At 34.5% G+C, this 22770-nt stretch overlaps 5 protein-coding genes across 6 annotated transcripts; 4 read left to right on the top strand and 1 right to left on the bottom strand.

The window, feature by feature from the left end:
* Positions 1-241: 241 nt before the first annotated feature.
* LOC108821750 (uncharacterized) lies at positions 242-5350 on the top strand. The gene is made up of 20 exons (XM_018594741.2): positions 242-395; positions 852-893; positions 971-1045; positions 1258-1308; positions 1424-1477; positions 1571-1675; positions 1934-2045; positions 2121-2166; positions 2312-2383; positions 2477-2539; positions 2620-2774; positions 2861-2925; positions 3007-3157; positions 3593-3698; positions 3782-3917; positions 4009-4073; positions 4203-4367; positions 4754-4826; positions 4924-5004; positions 5109-5350. Exons 1-19 carry the CDS (start codon positions 392-394, stop codon positions 4959-4961), a joined length of 1578 nt encoding a protein of 525 aa, XP_018450243.1. The 5' UTR covers positions 242-391; the 3' UTR covers positions 4962-5004; positions 5109-5350.
* Positions 5351-5523: 173 nt separating this feature from the next.
* Positions 5524-6884, top strand: LOC108821753 (uncharacterized). Its single transcript, XM_018594745.2, has 4 exons — positions 5524-5822; positions 6019-6201; positions 6292-6351; positions 6442-6884. Exons 1-4 carry the CDS (start codon positions 5676-5678, stop codon positions 6730-6732), a joined length of 681 nt encoding a protein of 226 aa, XP_018450247.1. The 5' UTR covers positions 5524-5675; the 3' UTR covers positions 6733-6884.
* A 3848-nt stretch (positions 6885-10732) lies between these two features.
* On the top strand, positions 10733-13243 carry LOC108821751 (cyclin-dependent kinase D-3). The gene is made up of 7 exons (XM_018594742.2): positions 10733-10951; positions 11114-11412; positions 11497-11605; positions 12044-12169; positions 12310-12545; positions 12625-12882; positions 12998-13243. Exons 1-7 carry the CDS (start codon positions 10847-10849, stop codon positions 13044-13046), a joined length of 1182 nt encoding a protein of 393 aa, XP_018450244.1. The 5' UTR covers positions 10733-10846; the 3' UTR covers positions 13047-13243.
* Positions 13244-13826: 583 nt separating this feature from the next.
* Positions 13827-18079, top strand: LOC108822271 (nuclear poly(A) polymerase 1). The gene is made up of 12 exons (XM_018595304.2): positions 13827-14555; positions 14657-14734; positions 14824-14931; positions 15300-15362; positions 15453-15614; positions 15764-15877; positions 15970-16032; positions 16128-16457; positions 16522-16686; positions 16760-17599; positions 17682-17749; positions 17846-18079. The coding sequence occupies exons 1-12, from the start codon at positions 14451-14453 to the stop codon at positions 17883-17885; spliced, it is 2136 nt and encodes a 711-aa protein (XP_018450806.1). The 5' UTR covers positions 13827-14450; the 3' UTR covers positions 17886-18079.
* A 204-nt stretch (positions 18080-18283) lies between these two features.
* LOC108822273 (E3 ubiquitin-protein ligase RING1) lies at positions 18284-20622 on the bottom strand. Of its 2 annotated transcripts, none has more exons than XM_018595309.2 (5): positions 19921-20622; positions 19313-19477; positions 19039-19137; positions 18800-18937; positions 18284-18670 (listed from the first exon to the last, which is right to left on the bottom strand). In XM_018595309.2, the coding sequence occupies exons 1-5, from the start codon at positions 20479-20481 to the stop codon at positions 18536-18538; spliced, it is 1098 nt and encodes a 365-aa protein (XP_018450811.2). In that variant the 5' UTR covers positions 20482-20622; the 3' UTR covers positions 18284-18535. The 2 variants fall into 2 exon arrangements, with proteins under 2 accessions (XP_018450811.2, XP_018450812.2); XM_018595310.2 differs by having other exon boundaries at positions 19313-19384; positions 19921-20621.
* Positions 20623-22770: the final 2148 nt, after the last annotated feature.

The raw sequence follows: 22770 nt of genomic DNA, 5'->3' as shown, positions 1-22770 counted from the left end.
AAGATTTTGGTTTTTGAATTAGTTCGATTAAAATCTTGATGTAAGTTAAATAGAAAATTCTGAAACTTTTGGTTTGTTCATTTTTTTTAATTCATGATTTTGGTTAGGTCGTTTAGAAGTTCGGTTAAACTTGATACTGTTTGTTTTCTTTAAACCAAACTAATTAATTACCAAACTAAACCGAATTGAAAACCGATATTTTCTTTTTTTAAGTTGCTGAACCGAACTTTTGTACCGAAAATCGACGGTTAGGCAAGTTTGGTTCCACAATTGGCTTCCATTTTGGTATAAATTTACAGTTTGGTGGATCGGATCAATCCTCTGACGCGCTTCTTCTCCTTCGCGATAAAACCTAAGAAAGATTCCCCTTTCCTTCAATCCAGCATCCGCCATGGGTATGGTTTTCTCGAGCTCTCTCCTATTTGTTTTTTCGATTTCTCGTCTTTTATGTGCGCTTACGGCTTGTGTAGGCTCGATATAATCGTCTGTCTATTTTGGGTATATGTTTAATCTTACTTTGAGCTGATGGATTCGTTGTTCTTGAAGTTGATTTTGAAACCTGGAAGTAGAATTATAGGCGTGAGAAGTAGTAATCGGATTTAGGGTTTAGCTGATTGGTTTCACTTTAATCTATAATCTGAATGAATTTTGGCCCTCAATAGTTAGGGAATGATTCAATCTGAAATCAGAACTATCTAGTATAGTTTGTGTAGCATGAGATGTAGCAAGGATGTAGCCGATGGTTTGTAAAAGCTCACATGCAACTTGTTTGACATGCTGAGATCTTGAGATCCCTGCATTACAGCTCAGATGGTTATCTTGTCTCTTATATCTTTTTACTAACTATGTAGATCTTGAGGCTGACATCCGGGCATTACAGCTTGATTCGGCAGGTAATTTCTGAAGATAACAAGCTCGACAATCTTTTTTCTTACTTCAATAATACTAATTTTTGGGTGATAATATGCAGAAGAAAACAACGGAGTTGTCGTTTCTGAAGATCATCACCCAGATGGAGTTGAGAAATTGGATAAAGCAGAAGAAGGTTGGCTGTAAATATTTTTTGTGTATATGTTTTCATTGTCACATTGTTTAAAATTGGCCATCTGTAGGTCGTTTTATACCTGTTGTTTCACTCTCTGGCTATTACATAGATACAATAATAAGTCGTGGTTGAGGGAGGATCCAAGGTTTTATGATGTGATTAGATCGAATGCTGATTCTTATAGTATGTATCTATTTTTTTTTTTTTTGCAGACCTGAAAGATAATTTGCAAGAATCAGCTCCAGTACCTGTTGAGCAACAAGGTAGCTATATCTTTCATGTTCCCTCTCTTTCCATTTCACTTTTTCTAAATATTAGCTAGTTTATAAGGGGTATGCCACGTTGGTGAAATTTTTACTGGACCCTTGTCTGTTTCAGCTACTGAGGATCATGATCAGGAAATGCTCCTTCCAGTGCATAACCCAGCGAAAGGTTTATATTTCTCACACTGCTACTGGCTTACATTTCTGTGTTTGGCTGTCTTGTTGAATATCTAATCCTTCTTGTATATTTTAATCATTTTAGCTAAAGAGAAGGCAGCCCAAGAGAAGGCTGCGAAAGAGGAAGCGGAAGAAGAGGCAGAAGCAAACAAAAAGCGACACTTGAATTGTGTCTTTATTGGTCATGTTGGTATGTTTAATCTGCTTGTTGATTTATTTTCATCAGTATACCTTCATAATAGATACATCTTGTGTATTTTCTAAATTATTTACAGGGAATGTTTATATTACATCTTAGATTGTAAGGAACAGTCCTAGGTAGATGCAGGACTTAAACTTTATGCATCACAGCTTTGATATCCTGTCTTGAGCTTTCAGTTTGTGTGTGTTTTAAGTTTGTGATGGCTGATTCTTGCGTTAATCTTAACACGTCCACTTTCAATTATAGATGCAGGAAAGTCTACAATTGGGGGACAGATTCTCTTCCTCAGCGGTCAGGTGGACGACCGACAAATCCAGAAGTATGAGAAGGAAGCAAAAGACAAAAGTAGAGAAAGTTGGTGAGTGTTTCTGATTAATTCAACTGATAAGCAATTTTTCTGTTTTCGTTAACTTGTTATTGATCCGTATGTTAGGTATATGGCATATATAATGGATACAAATGAAGAAGAGAGGGCCAAGGTACCTGCTGTGTTTTGATTAATATTTCTTCGTTTGCTTAAACTGTGTCCTAGAGGATATAATTCACGTGTCTTTATAATTCCCCGCAATTTTTATGATTGAATAACCTAGCTAAGAGGTATGGCCAACTGGCTACATTTGACAGGGTAAAACAGTTGAAGTTGGAAGGGCTCATTTTGAAACTGAAAGCACAAGGTTTACCATTTTGGATGCTCCGGTAAGGGATCAGTTTAAAATGATAGTGTTTTGTTCATTTGTTTTTCATGTAGATTATTTTCTTCTAATCTCTTGTGCGTTTTTGAACTCGTAGGGTCACAAGAGTTATGTACCCAATATGATTAGTGGAGCATCTCAGGCAGACATTGGTGTGCTGGTTAGTTTGTTTTCCTTACTGTATCATAAGTCTTTGGTTAGGAAGCTTAATAATTTCCTGCTCTCATCTCTCCGTTGTAGGTGATTTCCGCCCGTAAAGGTGAATTTGAAACAGGATATGAGAGGGGTGGGCAGACACGTGAACATGTTCAACTCGCAAAAACACTGGGCGTGTCGAAGCTGGTTGTTGTGGTGAACAAAATGGATGATCCAACTGTGAACTGGTCGAAAGAGAGGTACTTACGCTAACCTTTGTAATCCCTGCCAAAGTTGATATTCAAATATCTTTCCATCGTCCAGGTCTTTATGAACTTCTATGCAGGTACGATGAAATAGAACAAAAAATGGTACCATTTCTTAAATCCTCTGGCTACAACACAAAGAAAGGTATCTAGGAACTATTAACATTTCCGATTGATTTGGTCCAATTGCATGTTTAATTTGTTCTTTTTCTCTTTTGTTGTGCAGATGTTCTCTTCTTACCTATATCTGGTCTAATGGGGGTTAATATGGATAAGAGGATGGATCGTAAGGTTTGTCCATGGTACAGTGGCCCTAGCTTTTTTGAAGTACTTGATTCTATTGAAGTTCCACCACGAGATCCTAATGGTCCATTCAGGTGAACCTTCACTGTCTCTTTGTCTTATTCTTTTTTTTTCATTCAAGTTTCTTCTTTGTTATTTTATATTTGTTCATGCATTCATGAAATCCATGACTCGCGTATTCATGCATTCATGTTTCTTATGGGTAGTCACATCCATATGCGTTTTGTTCTGCTCTACATGCAACTACTCCCAACTTTTTCATATGTTCTAATAAAATCATCCAAAGGAGTTGTCGTTTCTCTAATAATCGTAGTTGGAGTTTGTTAGTTTCTTGAATAACTAGCATCTTGATAGATATTACGTAGTGGTGTCTATCATCCGGTAATTAAAAATGTCTTCTATAGTTTCTTTTCCCTTCTTTTAATTGAAAGGAGAATTATTGTATGTATACCTATATCTGTATGTTGTATAGTCTGTGTTAACCCAAACTGATCTTATGAATTGTACAGGATGCCTATTATAGATAAATTTAAAGACATGGGAACTGTGGTTATGGGAAAAGTAGAATCTGGCAGCATTAAGGAGGGTGATTCCTTGATGATTATGCCAAACAAGGTACTTTCCAAATGTATTCTCTCACATCTCATATTTAATTGTCAGCTCATTGTCTTCCTGATAACTTTCACGTGTCAATGTAGGAACCCGTGAAAGTTGTTGCTATATATTGCGACGAAGATAAAGTCAAGCGTGCTGGACCGGGTGAGAATTTGAGAGTCCGCATAACTGGCATTGAAGATGAGGATATCCTTCCAGGTTTTGTTTTATCCAGCACGGGTGAGTATGATTTTTGTGGATATCTGGAATCTTAGCGTTCTCGTTTTGTTAGTAATACTAATGTGGAGTTTTTCTTTGTTTCCTGTTGCAGTAAAACCTGTACCTGCTGTTACTGAATTTGTTGCACAACTGCAAATCCTTGAGCTGCTTGACAATGTAAGCACATGTTTCTTCTGAATTGTCAACTTTTGAGCGTATGTTTTTTTTTTGAATAGTGTTGCTCTCTTGCAAGTATATTCATAAAACTAATCCCTCGAGTCTTTCGTTATTTTGCTGCTCATGTAGGCTATTTTCACAGCTGGGTACAAGGCTATTCTGCACATTCATGCAGTTGTTGAGGAATGCGAGATCATCGAATTGATAAGCCAAATTGATATGAAGACGAGGAAGCCCATGAAAAAGAAAGTTCTGTTTGTGAAGAACGGTGCTGCTGTGGTTTGCCGTATACAGGTGTGGTTCCTTCTGATTGCCTTTTTCCCAATAAAATTTTAATTCGTAGCCACTAGTTCCAGAGAATTTAGATTTAAGTTTCTATTCCAATCCAACAAAAAGCTAAAATATTACTTAATTTCGAACTTGGTATAGTCTTTTGGTGACGATTGCTTGGTTTTGAAACTTGTTTTGGATGTATATGTTTGGTTTACTACTTCGACTTGCCTGTTGCTTAAAAAATGTTCTCAGTCGTTTCCGGTAGATTGATTGTTAGTGATTGTTACAAAGCTTTCCAGAAACACTGAAGGCTTCCACACGAAATTTCAAATCAACATCTTTCGCAAGCTATTTTTATCTAGTCTTTCTAATCCTACTCTCTGCTATCCGTTGCTTTATCTTTGCAGGTTACCAATTCAATCTGTGTTGAAAAATTCTCAGATTTCCCTCAACTAGGAAGATTCACTCTACGAACGGAAGGTAAAGATTTACGAGACTGTGTCAAATGCAATGCAGAATATAATCACCCATTTTAGCATCTTAGTTTACAAATTCTACTTGGGGTCACTCATTACAGGGAAAACAGTAGCTGTCGGGAAGGTGACTGCGCTCTAAGGTGCTTCCTCAAGCGCTTGATCCCAATTTTGCGTGGAAAAAGGTGACCAACTAGTCCTATGACTTGCGTATTTGGAACCCACCAGATTGAAGAATTATCTTTTGAAAAATCCAATCTTAGCCGGTTTCTGGTTCTTTGTGCTGCAGGAAATGGACATTGAGTTCCCTAAACTCAAATCGTAGTTCCAGTTGGGGTTTTGAGATTTACTGCTGCAGATGTGTAACCTGAGACTGTTTTTTTTGGAAATTTAAAAGCTAGAAAGAGTATTATGTTAAACATGAGTGTGACTTTTTTCTCTCTGTTAAGCTAAATTTACAATTACTACTACTATTACCTTCTTATCTGGAGTCTGCTTTAAGGCTTTTTGGAGTTCAAAATTTTTAGTCAAGTGCATGTTTCTTCCTGTCTTTGCTCCATACAACCAACCTGACTAATGCAGTTTTGGGGTTTGCACTGTTCAGTTGACAACTGGTACATCCATGTAAATCAAATTAAACCAAGTAAGGATTATAACTTATACCAAACCAGTGGTACGATGTCGAGATAACGGTCGATGAAAAATAATCTCGTTGGAAGCTGTTCTCATCCAAATAAAACTGGTGGATCACAATAGAGACCAAGTCTACTCTTTTTTTTTTGTCCTTCTGGTTTGGGCTGTCTGAAAAATTGATGTGGAAAAGAAGAACGATGAAGCAGTAAGCTTTTTAGTTGCGATGATTGTCTCATCAGGTTCATGGGTTTTGTCCCCATCTTCTTCTTCTGTCTTTTTTAGTCGTCGCCAGAGACTACCTTTGGTGAGATCAACGGTCGATGGTAGGAGCCAGATTGTTCCACCGGGACAAAGCCAAACGCCTAACAAAGTACAACTCCCCCCCTTCCTTCTGCCTTTTCCATTGTTTTTTATTGGTTAACAAAGCTCAAAGCTTGTTGAAGTTACTTGTGGTCGAATTGGTAATTTGGATTTTACTATGGTGACCAAGTGTTTGGATAAGCACTGGGTTTCTTCATTTTTGTTATATGTATTTTTTAATTTGATTTAAAACTTTGAGATTGTAGGAAGTATTAGAGAGCGTGAGTCTGCTAAAAACGGCTGCAAAAACACGGAAAGTTGCAGCAGAGGAGATTTTAGCTGCTTTTACTGCTATCGAGAAGGCTAAGGTTGATCCATCACCATTCCTTGAAACACTAGGTGGAACCGAGTCCCCTGGACGTACATGGATGCTCATCTTCACTGCCGAGGTCTATATTAGAATTAGTCATTCATGTCTTTTAAATGTTCTAGTCTTGTTCCACTTACATGGAACTCTTACACTCTGCGATCCTATACAGAAGAAACTGAAGAAAGGTCGTTATTTCCCTCTAACCGCTGTTCAGAGATTTGATGCTGCGGTAAAGCCTCCTCCTTTATATGCTTACCATTTTGTAAGTCACAGTAACGCAGTTGTTTATTATTTTTATTTATGTGAATCTTTGAAACAGGGGAAGAGAATAGAGAATGGGGTGTATCTTGGTCCAGTAGGAGCTTTGACATTCGAAGGAAAGTTTTCATGGAAGAACCGTATCCTAGCTTTCATCTTCGAACAGATACGCATAAAGATTGGACCTTTGGATCCCATAGAGATCGGTTTGGGAAAGAAAGATGCAGAGTATGAGCCGAGTAACAAAGACCCTTTCTTCATTTGGTTTTATGTCGATGAAGAAATAGCAGTTGCTCGTGGAAGAAGCGGCGGTACAGCTTTCTGGTGTCGTTGTCGCCGCATTGCTTCATGATGATCACTCTCTTCTTCTTCTCAAAAATACTTCCCCCTGTAAAAATCTTTGAATGTGTGAATGAATGATACAATATGAGTCAGCTGCAGTGTTGTGATGTAAACTAAACCCGAATGGTTTAAGGTAGTAAAAATTCATGGGGATTCAGATTAGTTGAACTGGGTTTGGTACGAACAAGTTTATGTCAGTGTTAAAACCAGACCGAAAACTGAATATAAAAATATTTATATCACAGTTTCATATGGTTCGACCAGGTGAAATTTGTTTCAATAATCTGGTCTAATATATATTTTAATATCATAAATTTTAAAATAATGTTAAAATTGATATATAGTTAAAATATATATAGAAAGAATATATAATGTTTCATCAATTTTTTATTTTATAAAATTATTTATTTATAATTATTTAAAATATTTTAACATATTTTGTAGAAATAAATATAATGGTTGTATATTCTTATATAAAGAACTAGGTGTTTTCCTGCACCATGTGCAGTAAAAAAATTTTAAAATATTTTCTAACAGATAAATATAAAATTATATTTATTTTTTTATTAATATTATAATTTTTCTTTTTCTTATTAATATTTTAATATAAATTTGATTTAACTGAACATTAAAATTAAGATAAAAACAATTTTGTTTTATTTTGAAATATATTTAAGAATGTGCATGTATATATTTAAAATTATAATCTTAGGTAGATTTTTCTATCTATTTATTTTAATTAAATATATTAAATAAATATGTAAAATTGCATAATTGTCAAAAATTAAAATTAAACAATATTTATAAAATCTGTAGATATATATATAAGAAACTAAATATTTTACGATTTGATTTTATGATTTAATTTTTATAATTTTCTAAAAATATGCATATATTTTTGAAATATTTTTAATTTAAATAATATTTCAAAATTTGAAATGCCATAATTAAATATATTTATTTTAATGATGATTTATGAGTTATTACCATATTTTTAAAAAGTCCAAAAATATAAATCGACAATAAATGTAATACATGAGTTATTACCATATTTAAAAAGTTTATCAAAAATATAAATTAACATTAAATATAATTGTCCATGTCATATTAATCTATAAGACATGTCATCAATTTTAGTAGCCATATCATATTATTTTTGTGAAAATGATTGTAGAAGACATGTGGCAAAATCACTTCTCAAATATAGTCTAGGGGATGAAAATTTCATAATTGTCAAAAATTAAAATTAAAAAATATTTATAAAGTCTGTAGATAGATATAAGAAACTAATGATTTTACGATTTAATTTGATTTTATGATTTAATTTTTGTAATTTTCTAAAAATATGTATATATTTTTGAAATATTTTTAATTTAAATGATATTTTGAAATTTGAAATGCCATAATTGAATATATTTATTTTAATGATGATTCATTAGTTATTACCATATTTTAAAAAAGTCCAAAAATATAAATCGAAAATAAATGTAATATATGAGTTATTACCTTATTTTAAAAGTTTACCAAAAATATAAATTAACATTGTATAATTGTCCATGTCATATTAATCTATAAGACATGTCATCAATTTTATTAGCAATGTTATATTATTTCTGTGAGAATGATTGTAGAGAAGACATGTGGCAAAAATTGTCCTTGTCATATTAATCTATAAGACATGTCATCAATTTTAGTAGCCATGTCATATTATTTTTGTGAGAATGATTGTAGAGAAGACATGTGGCAAAATCACTTCTCAAATATAGTCTAGGGGATTAGATTTGTATATAGGCATTATTAGAAATTTTATGTTGTATAAAACCCACACAAATTGATAAATCATTTATAAAGATTTTGAAATTATTTATAAACCTCTTTTTATTTTGGCCTACAAAATCATTTTATTAGAGTTTCTAAATCATTTATGAGACTTTTATCAAATCTATTTATATAAGACTTCACCGCTTGTTGTTTAGATGCAAAATGGTAACTGATTCTTGATCTAATTATAATTGTATACATGTATATCTCTATAATATTATTTGAGAAGTCAGTTTCTTATGTGTCGCACTCACGTTAACTCTCACGATGGTTGATTACATTGATACCCTTAATGAATTAAAAATATTATATTTAAAAATACTATTTTAGTCTCTTTTTAAAAAAAATTCCATATAACATATATATGAAAAAGGAAAGAATTATAAATTTTAAAAATCGAATTTAAAAATGAAAATATACGTATATATAATATGATTTCATTAAAAAGGAAATTTCACAAGTTAGTAATATTCTGTTTTCAAAATATTTTTAAATAACATAAAATATACTTTTGAAGTAAAAAAAATACTTACTTTATATCTATTGTTTCTTAGATGAAAAATATATATTTGTAAATAATGTGATTTCATAAAAATAAATTTCAAAAAGATAATCTTGATATTAGAAAAAAGAAATATTATTCTTTTGGACAACTAAATACTATACTATTTCCAAAATATTATTTATTTTAAAATATAATTTTTAAAAATAAAATATATATTTCAAATTAATAGAAATATTTTGATATATATGTCTAATTTCTTAGACGATTACATAAAATTATTAAGTAACATAAAATAATCAAATTTATATCTAAAATAATAGATTATATTAAAATTAAGAAAGACAACAACCAACCTAAATAAAAATAAGAAAATTAATCAAATTTTAATATATTTAGAATAAAAATAGTATAGTTGAATTCGTAGAAATAAATGCATTCTAATATACTAATTAAAGTAATGTAATATTATTAATATAAATTATGCATAAAAGTTTAAATTAATTTAAAATTAAAGTATATAGCAATGAATATATTTATTTTATAAATATTTATATCCGTGCATGAGCACGGAAAAATCACCTAGTTTATAATGATTTATAAATCATATAGAATTATTTTAATTTTGTTATCTTATCTATTAAAATATAATTAATTTAAGTGTTTTTGGTTATTATGCTTAAAAATAAATCACATAAATCATATAATTGTAACACACTATTTATTTATATAGTAAAATATAAATTATTTAAGTGACCTTTGATACATATAATGTACGTTGAAATCTTACAATTTCAAAAGTTGGTACTTTAGATTTTTATTTTATTTTGTCAGTGCTAAAATAAAATTAGTCTTACAATAAATTATTTGTGGACTTCAGATTTAAATACTGTTTAACACCTTATTCATATATAATAAATAAAACTGATTTTTTAGTCATATGCAAAACTTTTGTTTTGCCAAAATATTTTCAAAGAAACACATTAAAACAATTAATTTCTGTTAAATTTAAAATAAATTGAAAAAATAAAACAAATGAAAGAAACATAAATAAAATAAATCATCAACAAAAATGTCAAAGCTATATAACCCTCTAACCATCTTCTTCGAACTACATAAACATATATTTTTATGGCTAAAATATTTTCGTTTTTTCCCGTGTTAAAATAAACTAAAAAACAAATTTATAACCAATTACTTGAACCAATTATAATAATATTTACATTTAAGAAAATAGCTTTAGTGACTTATATTTATGTTGTTGAACTATCTTAAATTTCATGCTTTTAAAAAAAATTGAAATTTTTGATTATCAAAATATTAAATGTTATAATTTTAATATTTTCAACTATTATTCAACGATTATAACATTATATACATAACATGTATTTTTCATATAAATATCATTATGCCTTAAGTCAAGAAAAAAGTATTATCATCCGCGAAATTGCGGACAAACACCTAATTCTCTACTAGTTTAATAATTTTGAGATTTAATCCGGCTACATAACTTCATAGTCTAACCAATTTTTAAATCCAATCAGGCTATATAATCGGTTTATGGTCAAACCCGGTCGAACTATCGGGTCGGTTGGGTTCGGTTTCAAATACACTGGTTTATGTTTTATTGCCAACTAAACGATGTCGTTTGGATGTATATTTACCTTCCTTAAAGCGCGCAGTCACCCACTTTTCCAGCTAACCAGATAATAAAGGTTCAACGGCGTCGTTTTCGTTCCCTCGGTTTGCCGATTGCCTCTGCAAACGCGCCAACGGCTACCTTTTTCTTTCTCCGGCGAAAATGGCGGAGATGGAGCAGCCGAAGAAAGTTGCAGATAGGTATCTCAAGCAAGAGGTCCTCGGGCAAGGCACTTACGGAGTCGTCTTCAAAGCCACTGACACTAAGGTGATTGATTGTTTTCAAATTCGCCATGAAATTAGGGTTTTGGATCTGCTGGGTATACCGATTCTATTGCTTTCTGAATTGTTTGAGTTAGTTTCGAATCTTCTAGGTGTTAAAATTAGACTTGCAAGTTATTAACTTTTGATTTTGAATTTTGGATCTAAGACGGGAGAAACAGTAGCAATAAAGAAGATAAGGATTGGTAAACACAAGGAAGGTGTAAACATCACTGCTCTCAGGGAAATCAAAATGCTGAAAGAGCTAAAGCATCCCCATATTATCCTCTTGATTGATGCGTTTCCTCACAAGCAGAACTTGCATCTTGTGTTTGAGTTCATGGAGACTGACCTCGAAGGTGTCATCCGGGATTCCAACGTATTCCTCTCACCTGCCGATGTTAAATCTTACCTTCTGATGACACTTAAAGGACTTGCTTATTGCCACGAGAAACGGGTTTTGCACAGGTACTTGTTTATCCTTAAAAAAAAAAAAAAAGCTAACTAATGCTGATTGGTTTTAGAACTCAGCATGTGTCGTTTTTTCTTCAGGGATATGAAGCCAAATAACTTGTTGATTGGACCTGATGGACAGCTGAAACTTGCAGATTTTGGGTTAGCACGTATATTTGGTAGTCCAGATCGTAAGTTTACCCACCAGGTATTGCTTTCTTCGTATTGCCATTCTTGCCTGTAGAACTAAATTGGTCGGTAACACTAAATTGTGGAGAATGAAATCTTATATGAATTCATTAAGTAATCTTGGAAACTCTTTTGATTTCTCTTGTTGTATACTTACTTATCTTTGAATTGAGGAAATTTCTTGCTAACTCTTATAATGGATTTCTGCTTTTTGACTATCGATACTCCAAAAATGTGACATGTATTAAGTAGTCTCAACTCAAAATTACATGATGGAGCAGTTGCTATCTCATCTCTGTATTATAGATTGTGCTATTAACCAAACCCCTGAATTGAGAGCTATTTCTGCCTTTTTTTGTTCCTTTGAACTACCATGATTACTATAGATGCGCAATGCACCTTATTTGGTGTTGTTTCTACTTGTTTCATTATCTTGATATTATCTTATGATGCACAGGTGTTTGCTAGATGGTACAGAGCACCAGAACTTTTGTTTGGTGCAAAACAATATGGCGCTGCAGTTGATGTATGGGCTGCTGGCTGCATATTTGCCGAACTTCTGCTGCGCCGACCATTTCTTCAGGTTAAAATAATCTTTATTAACTAAACCTAGTCCATTCTCCATCTCTCTGGATCTTATACGCTCAGTCAGAGAGACTAATTAATACGCCTTTAGTGTTATTTGTTTTGTATGCTAACATACTCTGTTTTCCTTCATCACAGGGAAACAGCGATATCGATCAACTAAGCAAAATATTTGCTGCCTTTGGGACACCAAAAGCGGACCAGTGGCCTGACATGAAAAACCTTCCTGATTACGTAGAGTATCAATTTGTCCCCGCACCTTCTCTACGTTCTTTATTCCCAACAGTTAGTGAAGATGCTCTCGATTTGTTGTCCAAGATGTTTACCTATGACCCAAAGGCTAGAATTTCCATTAAGCAGGCTCTAGAACACAGGTGTCTAAAGCTCACCACCTATTTATAGGCAAAATATATCAAGTTCTATTCTCACACCCTTTGCTTTCGTTATTTTTAGGTACTTTACTTTTGCACCTTCTCCTACTGACCCTGCCAAGCTCCCGAAGCCAGTTCGCAAGCAGGAAACCAAAGCCTCTTACGGTAAACATGAGGCGATTAAAGGGATATCACCACCACGTAAGATTAGAAGAGTAATGCCTGAGCATGGGAGGCCTGATGGTATGAAGTCTCACGTTGACAAGGATCAACAAGCACCCATGTCATTAGATTTTACCGTCCTCGCTGAGCGTCCTCCAAACCGACCTACAATCACCAGGTAAAGATAGGATTATACCCCCTCCCCTCCCCTCCTTGATTAGTTGTCTCAGTTGTTTTTGCAGCCTCAAGATTGAATATATTTTGACAGCTTCTTCTTCTGGTTCATTTTGTAGTGCCGATAGATCTCATCTGAAGAGGAAGCTCGACCTTGACTTCCAATAGAAAAGTTCTTGCCTCGTTCTCTTCCCTTCCTTCAGTTTCACTTTCACACTCTAGTGAGAGCACAACATTGTTAGATTGTCATTTTTATTCTTTTTCCCCTTATTCACCAATGATAATACTTCGTAGCCCACTTTCTTTATTCAATGTAAACTGACATCATGTACTATATAAATTACAAAGCTGTCTGTTTTTGCTTCTGTGTATGTGTATCTTTTGCATTATAAAGAGAGCTCTGTTCAATCTCCAAACTCATTCTTTCTACCAGTGGCAGACCTATAATTGATACAGCGACAGCCTCGAATATAAGACAGAGACATTTCATAACCTCGAATATTTTTTTCTGTGTTTACTGTTGATTCAGTAAGCTATGATCACTGTATGTAACAAGGAGGGTTACACCTTGTTACCATCATCATCATTGTTTTCGTTTTCAACAAACAAATACAGTAGAGGATAACTCGCAGCAATGAGTGACCAATTTACAGTAAGCAGTGACATTAACGGTACTTTAATTTCTTAAAAAAATCTGATTGGCAACTAAAATATTTTCTTTTAGAAAATTAGAACCAAAATCTATAAATAATCATAGCTTCCTTTGAAAGTGATAACTGTATCTGTTGTTGGGCCTCGCTTAAAAGGCCCATACTAATGTAAACTACCCATTGGGCTTTAAATTAAATGATTGCTGACAGAAAAAGAAACAGGCGGTTAAAATGTTTGGTCGGGTCGAGGGTTAGGAACACGGTTTATAAATATTGTGTGGCCTGTCGTAACGCCTTCTCTCTAATCCCGATCGACGCGAGAAGGTTAAGAAGAATCTACGTTGCGACGGAAACCTAAGCAACCCCCCCCCCCACACACACAGATTATCTATCTGACTTCCCCTGTTAGGGCTAGAGATCCCTCACGAGATTTCGCCGTCCCCTAAGTATCTCTCCGCGGAGAATCATCATCTACGTTCGCCTGATTCGGTCCACATCGTTTCGCCGGGTGCTCAAAAAGGACGAGGCTTTCTGCTATTCTCTCAATTACAATCGGCGCATCTCTGGTTAGGGTTTGAAGGGTTGTTGTTCCTCCCGAGAAGACAGACCCCTCCTCCGTCTCTCTCTCGTTGGCTACTGTTGTTTGATTCCAAAGTGTTGAGCTTTTTTTATTTGCTTTCTTTTAAATTTAGCAAAAGGCTTTGATTTTTCTTTTTGTATTCTGTATGATCAACAACTTTGTCGATAGGGATCTTCTCCAAGTCCCCGTTTTGTAGCTTTTTTACATTATTATTCAGGCAAAATCATCGTTGAGAAAAAGAGAAAATTTTGTTTATGCTCGTAGAAATCTAATTGAAACATTGAGAAAAGAAAAAAGTATAAGAAAAAAAAAAGAGTGAGAGGAAAGAACAAAGTAAGATTGATGGCTAATGTCCAGCAGAATGGGAAAAGGTATGGTATTACAGAACCTATCTCCTTGGGTGGACCAACAGAGCTTGATGTGGTCAAGACACGAGAGCTTGAGAAGGTTTTGCTCATACCTTAAACCTTGTGTTTTTTTTTTTTTGGTTATGCTCTTGTGTTGAATGTGTACTTGTATCTTAGTCTTGTGTTACTTGGTTTGTTCAGTACTTGCAAGATGTTGGATTGTATGAGGGGGAGGAGGAAGCTGTTAGAAGGGAGGAGGTTCTTGGGAGACTAGATCAGGTCTTTTTACTAATATAATTTATACTTATTGATTTTTCACATATGTGGTTAACAAATCCATGCTGTGATCTTCATTGTTATTTATCCAGATTGTAAAAACATGGATTAAAACCATCAGCCGTGCCAAAGGGTTGAATGATCAGCTGCTTCATGAGGCGAATGCGGAGATATTTACTTTCGGTTCTTATCGGCTAGGGGTAACCATAAAGATTTACTTTTTGTTTTACTCATTCCTTTTTCTACTGTGAACTTTTTGGTGTAGAGAGAAAGGATATATCCTGGCATCACTTGTCTTCACATGCTCTCTCGTGTTTATTCGAACATATTGAGATCAATTTTATATGTCACTTGTATCCTTACTCTACAAGCTTTTCAGCCATTACTAAACTCATTAGGGTGTTATTTATGGCTGCAAATTAGTTTCTGGAGAGAAAATTATTATTCTTAAACAGTCTGTGTCGTAAGGAATTCTCTTACAGTTGATGATTGTTCTTTGTAGCATGACTAACGTCAATATTCTAACTTATCTATTGTGCATAACAGTTTGTATTACTTCCTCAAATAGGTACACGGACCTGGTGCTGATATAGACACTTTATGTGTGGGGCCTAGACATGCAACTAGAGAAGTACTACTAACCTCTCGCATCTATACGTTGGCCTGAATGTGTCTTATGTTAGCTTTATTAAGTTCAGTCTTCTTTATATTTTGCCAATAGGGCGATTTCTTTGGTGAGCTACAAAGGATGCTGTCTGAAATGCCTGAAGTAACTGAGCTGCACCCTGTGCCTGATGCTCATGTTCCCTTGATGGGATTCAAACTTAATGGAATTTCTATAGATCTTCTGTATGCACAACTTCCGCTCTGGGTTATACCTAAGGTAATTTCTATGTCATTATTGTTATGGTCAATAATCTATCTATCATGGTGTTTTCAATATGTTCATGGTTTTGAACTGATGTTATGAGTGGAGGATAACTTGGAAGAATATTAAATGGGTTCCTTTACCTGATGTTGTTAATGGTGCAGGACTTAGACATATCTCAGGATTCCATTCTACAGAATGCTGATGAGCAAACAGTTCGAAGCCTCAACGGCTGTAGAGTTACTGACCAGATCTTGCGTCTGGTTCCTAACATTGAGGTTTTGTGGTCACTTATGATAATTTTATAAATCGTTTTTTCAGTTCATCCATATGTTTCCTTAGTCGGAATCTATGTTTTATTTATGAGCAGAATTTCAGGACAACATTAAGATGCATGAGGTTTTGGGCCAAGCGTCGTGGAGTATACTCCAATGTATTTAGAACTCTTCTCTAGAACTCTTTTACTTCCATTTCATATATGTGACTATCATGTTATTTATGTCAAGTCTCTCTCCGACGTTTTGCTAGGTCTCTGGATTTCTTGGTGGTATAAACTGGGCGTTGCTTGTAGCTCGGATTTGTCAACTTTATCCTAACGCACTCCCAAGTATGCTAGCGTCTAGGTTCTTTAGGGTCTACACTCAGTGGCGTTGGCCAAATCCTGTTCTTCTCTGTTCTATGGATGAAGGATCCCTCGGTCTTCAAGTTTGGGATCCTAGAAGAAACCCAAAAGACAGGTTGCACATGATGCCCATCATCACTCCCGCTTATCCTTGTATGAACTCCAGTTATAACGTCTCTGCAAGTACGTTGCGGATTATGACTGGAGAGTTTCAGAGAGGCAAAGATATATGCGAGGTAACACTTACATCTATGCTGATTGATGAGTTATGATTTATGACACTCGTTTGATGTCTTGCAGGCTATGGAAGCAAACAAAGCTGACTGGGATACCCTTTTTGAGCCATTTGCATTCTTTGAAGCTTATAAAGACTATCTTCAGATCGACATCTCTGCTGCAAATGTCGATGATCTTAGAAAATGGAAAGGTTGGGTTGAGTCACGTCTCAGACAGCTCACACTGAAGGTGAAACTCTTTGTTTATTCTCAGTTGATATTTAAAGAACGAACCACTGATTATTTTACATTGTTACTCTTAGATTGAGAGACATACTTATGACATGCTGCAATGCCATCCGCACACGCACGATTATCAAGACGCATCTAGACCACTCCATTGCTCTTACTTCATGGGTCTGCAGCGGAAACAAGGGGTTCCAGCAGCAGGAGGAGAGCAATTCGATATCAGAAGAACCGTTGATGAATTTAAACACACAGTTAACGGTTACATGCTGTGGATTCCCGGGATGGAGATTAGTGTCAACCATATAAAGCGAAGAAGCATACCGAGCTTTGTGTTTCCTGGTGGAGTTAGACCTTCACATACCTCCAAAGGAACATGGGACAGCAAACGCCGTTCAGAGAACAGGATTTCTTCTACAGCTACTGAAGCTACTACTGCTACTACTAATGAAGCGAGTTCTGAAAGTAAAGCTGGCTCTCACAGTTCAGGAGATGGGAGGAAGAGAAAACGGGGAGACGATGAGACGATCACTGATCAGTTGAGGAACTCTAAACACGTTGGAGTTTCAGTGCCTGTAGAGAATGGTGAAGGCCTGAGTCCGGATCCATCTGGTGGATCCATTTGCTCTAGTCCTCTGAAAGATTGTTGTACAAACGGTAAATCTGATCTCGTCACTAAGGTTCCACCAGAGAATGTTGTTCTTTTCAGTAAGGATCCTATAGAGAAGATTGCCACTCCTCAACCTCCGAGTCAAGAAACGGAGGAGCTTGAAGACAGTTTTGATTTTGGAAACCAAGTGATTGAGCAGATTTCAAATAAGGATACAATCTCGGCGGCTAGTGCAACAATACCTCCATTGGGAGCCACTACTTCAAATGGCTCACCATTCTCCAATGGAGAAGTGGAAGAACTCGAGGTTCTATTTTTTTTAAGTCAATTTCTATACGTTAAGCTGGTCTCTTGATCTTGTTCTTGTCTGATTTTTCTTTTCCTTGAAGGTTGTACCAATGCGACAGCCCGAGGTGACGCATAGAGCTTCAGTGCAACAGCGCAAACCGATAATCAAGTAAGCGGTTTGTGTTTGTTTATATACTTGGTTTGAATCTGCATATCGGATTTGACAAACGTTTGCTTGCTTTTTTTGTTGTCTGATTATTCGCAGATTTAGCTTCACGTCTCTTGGCAAAACCAACAGCAAGTAATAATATGGGTGTTTCCCGACATTGCCAAGAATCTCAGAGCTTTAAGTTGAAGGCTTCTTTCCTACTTTATGTAAAAGAAGAATTTTATATTTATATGCTTTTCTTAGATGTTAAAAACAATTCCTAAATACTTGGTTCAATGTAACACTCGTTTCATAAGAATCAGAAGATTTCTATGCATACTATTATTAGTATTTCAGAATTTGACCATAAATCATGATATATTTTACATGACAAATGTTTCTTCTGTTCATCTTATTCTTCTTATATCCGTAACTTGTTTCTATTGTTATATAGTAAAAATCCAGATTGTTTACTTTCTTTTTACTTAAAACCATGAATGTAGGCCAAAAGTGTAGCAAGTACTATAGTATTATTTTTTTTTTGAACGGGTACTATAGTATAAGCTGCAGAATCCTTAGGTCACAAACTCTTGTTCTTACAAAATAGTATTTCAATCATATAAAAAAAACCAACAAAAGGAAAACAAGATCAAGAACACACACATGACTTGCTAAATCACAAAACAACACGCATGAAATAAAGAATCAGATGATTTGGGTTCTATACAGCAACTGCAAGAGACATAGGGGCTTTTTAATGAAAGATTCTTAAGATATCATAAACTACACAAGACACACAACTCGCTCTCAAGGCTTGACGTATGCTGTCTTCTTACAGACAGGACAAGCATTCTTCCTTGATAGCCACTGCTTCACGCACTGGACATGGAAGCTGTGTCCACACTCCAATTTCCCAACCTGACCCTCTCTCGCATACTCATCCTGTCACCACCACCAACATGAACATCAGTGAGGAAGCAGCAATATGAAACTCATGATCATACAAAACAAATAATCTTTCTGAAATTTTGGAGAAAGAAAATGGATTTGACACAATCAGGACTTCTTTACCTGGCAGATGCTGCATTTTCTATCAGCAAAAAGAGTGTTTGATGCGGATGGATTGATTTTCCGAAGACAACGACGTATCTCGCTCTCTTTTAGTCCAGTATTCACATAACCAATTCTATCACCAAGCTCTAGTAGTTGCTGCATAGAGAGAGATCCAAGCAGTACACACACTCAATAATGAAGTTGAGGGAATAAGAAGCTACTATAAGTTTTTTTTTCTTCTTTGAGAAACAACATACCTCGTATGTCATATTATCAACATCAAGCCTCAAGTTATGGAAGTGATCAAGCAAATCTGTTGTCCTCCCCATTAAAAAACCATTCCGGAGCATCATCATCTGCAACGGACTAGCATATTTTTTTAAAAGAAAAAACATGACTACACTAGCTGCATGGTTTAGTTCTTCAACTTACTAATACTCACTGATATTAAATCTTCAACCAGTGTGAGTTTGATCACTTCAAAAAAACCAGGAGTCAAATCTATAACATCTACCAGACAGAACATTCTACCTCGGTAAGATCATCGGAGTAAGGGCGCCGAAGATGACCATGGTATCTACTCGAGAACAAGGTTGGTTCAACCTGTGAGGATGTCATAAACGTCGAAACAGAATTCATTAAAGCGTGAGGATGAGATTCTTGATTAGGAAACCGCCTAGTAAGAACAGAAGAACCCTGCAGACAGTGTTATTATTCTAACGCTCCATCCTCTAAACCAAAGCTAGAGAAAAAGATGTTAAGATTCCATTCTCTAAGCTCTCATTTCTGAATTCTTTATTGATTTAATCAAAAACCCCAGAGGACCACCACACATGAAAACAAAATATTATCTTCATCATCATAAACAAAGAGACTAATAACTAATAAAAACATCTCTCTACCAAAGTAGACCCTTGTGATTTGTCTCAAAACAGAATCCAAACCACAAACACACAAATTTCTATAAACCAAACATGGTCCCCAGCATAGGGATGCTACAAGGACTAATAGCTCCAACCACTCCAAACAGTTTCTGCCTAACACTCCCTGTCTGTCTGTAATAAAACTAAACTCACCACCAAAAAAAAAGTCCCAAACTTTGACTTGAAATTAGAACATAAAGCGTCCACCTTTACTACCTCTGTTTGATTAGGATTGTTCTTATCCACGTCAATTTTACGACGCGACGAAGACGGGAGATTCCTTCTCGGAGGATCCACCGACACAGCATCCGTCGAGAACCCTAGTCCTGGACCGCACCAAACGTCCGGAACCGCGACGCAGCCGCCGCCATCAACGTCTCTAGACTCGCTTAAGAACCTAACCGAACCATCTTCGTAGCTTCTTCCCTTCTTCTTCTTCTTCCTGTTCCTCTTCTTCTTCTTCTTGTCCCAATCTGCAGAGGAGCGAATCGCGGAGGGAACGGAAACCTCGTGAGCAGCTGCGGAGGCGGTGCAGTTCGTGCCGCGAAAGGACGCAGCTTGCGGGAAGCCGAGCTGTTTCTTCTTTGTGGGTTCGTTGGAGGAAGTGGGGAGAGAGAAGGATGACATTGCTGAGTGACAGAAGCGAGTGGGCTGGGAGATTGGAGGGACGACGTGTGTCAGCGGCGGATCATCGTCGGCGGCGGCGTTGTGGCGGATGGTTTGGTGGTGCCTAGCTCGTCGGAGTCTGATGTGTTCGCCGATTGTTGTCGTAGACATTCTCAGAGAGAGAGAGAGAGTCAGCTAGAGAGAGACAGTGAGCAGAGAGTAGAGAGAGAGAGAGGGAGGAGAGATAAAGGAAATGTGGGGTAAAAGAGAAGAAACTCTGCGCGGGGAGGAAAGATGAGAGAGAATGATTTCAAGCTGATGAGTGATGATACAAATAAATATATATATTTCGAAAAATGAGTACAATACTCTTTTTTTTTATTTTGATCAACATGATTACAATATTTCATATATAAAATTAACGTGACTTTTGTTTGTCTTCATCAACTTTTGTTTTACAGCCGTTAGTATGATTCCAAATAGGCAAATAGAACTTAGCTCACGCATATCTTGAATTTTAATCAGAAACTAGATTTTGACCCGCTCTTCAAAGAGCGGGTATAATTTTTTGTTTTAATTTTTGTGAGAAATTTAATTTTTATATTTTTGTTATCTTTTGTAATCATATTTGTGTTAATATTTTAATTTATTTTTGTAACTGTATTAAATATGTCAAGTTACATAACTATACACTTATGTCATATATATTTCAGAAATTATTTTTAAACTTTATTTCTAAAGTTTGTAACATATTATATTTTTTTAATATTTACCTAACATAATTAGTCAAGAATATTTGTATCTAAAAAAATAATTCGGAATCGACCCAAAAATCAAAGTATTATAATCTATTACATCTGGCATATACACTCAAGCGATTTTTAAAGTATTATATCTGAAACCCAATATCAAATCCAACCTGCATCGAAAACAGAACAATTTTGTTTGAAAAGTGTTTAAATTTTTTTAAAATATATTTTGTTAAATATATATATATATATATATATATATATATATATATATGTAAATAGATTAATATAGTCTTCACTAACTTTAAATAAAAATCACATTTAATAAATATTTTTAATCGAATAACCTATTTAAAACCCGTTAAACTAAAACCCGTAAAATATATTTTTATGAATAATACTTCCATAATAATAACAACAGATCATGTTCCTAAATTAATAGAACACATGGATTAAATAATCTAATTTTCTTATATAACAGCTATTTATATTTATTATTTATCTTAATTGATTCATGAACTTTTATTGTATTTGGTCAAATTTTAATCTGTTTTGAAAGCTATATATTATTAAGTTATATATTTGCTATGATTTTTACTCATGGGTTGTTGGTAGTTATTTATCATGACAATAAAAGATATTTATAATTATATGTTATAAAGCTAACGATGACAAAAATATTATAAAGCTAATAAATAATATTTATTTTTGTCTAAAACTAACAAAAATTATTAAAAGTGGGTTTGTATCTGGATTGTATAGTTATTTCTATTAATGATTTGTATATGGAAATCATCATCAAAAGAATATTCCATAAAGTCTATATAATCACATAAGTACCTCTCAATTTTTAATAGTATGATAATATATACTTCATGAAATATCAAAGGCACGTTACAGTAGTTAGTTATACCTCTCACGTACGGTAGTTATTTATCATGATAATATCAAAGGCACATTACGGTTACTTCTAAAAAAGAAGGAATATTACGGTTGCATAAAATTTGTTGCTAGTTGAAATAGTTAATTTAAATGCAGTTATATTTTAAGTTGGACACAACAAATATCAACAGGTCATGCTGAAGAATTAATAGAATAGATACAGTATAAATATGTATATGCAATGTTATATGCATTACACAAAAACATGTGTTAATGTATGTTACATGCAAATATTTATTTTGATATGTAAATGACGTATACTACAGAACTAGTTTTGATGATTATGGGATATACGAGCAAGTTTGGGAAAGTAAAACGAAAACTTTGAGTATTTTGACTGGGTTTTAATTATTTTGTGGGATTTGTTTTTAATGGTTTTGCTTCTTTTTTCTCTTTAATTAAAAAGAAAAGAAAAACAATCCAAAAGTTTTAAAAATTTGAAACTGATGCTTGCTTGTAAAAATGGGAAAGGTCTTATGTAGCTTTTGTCCTTTTGTCAGATCTGTTTCCATTTTTTCTTCATAAAAGGGAAGACTTGTCAGAATCAATTATCACTTGATTGACTATGATGACTTACTTGTAACGTAATGGAGCTAATTGTCCTTAAAGGCCCAATCTACACTTGTAAAAGCCCATTTATAGGTTTTTTTCCTTTTGGGCGTCACAAAGATGTGTTACTGTTATACCAAAGTTTTATGGGTATATAAGCCCACAAGGATGTGTAGTTGTTATACCAAAAGTGATGACTTGAAAATTTAGATGCGACTCA

This window comes from Raphanus sativus, chromosome 8, assembly GCF_000801105.2.
Source record: "Raphanus sativus cultivar WK10039 chromosome 8, ASM80110v3, whole genome shotgun sequence".
In the NCBI taxonomy this organism is placed as follows: domain Eukaryota; kingdom Viridiplantae; phylum Streptophyta; class Magnoliopsida; order Brassicales; family Brassicaceae; genus Raphanus; species Raphanus sativus.
This window is presented reverse-complemented; position numbering and strand designations above follow the sequence as displayed.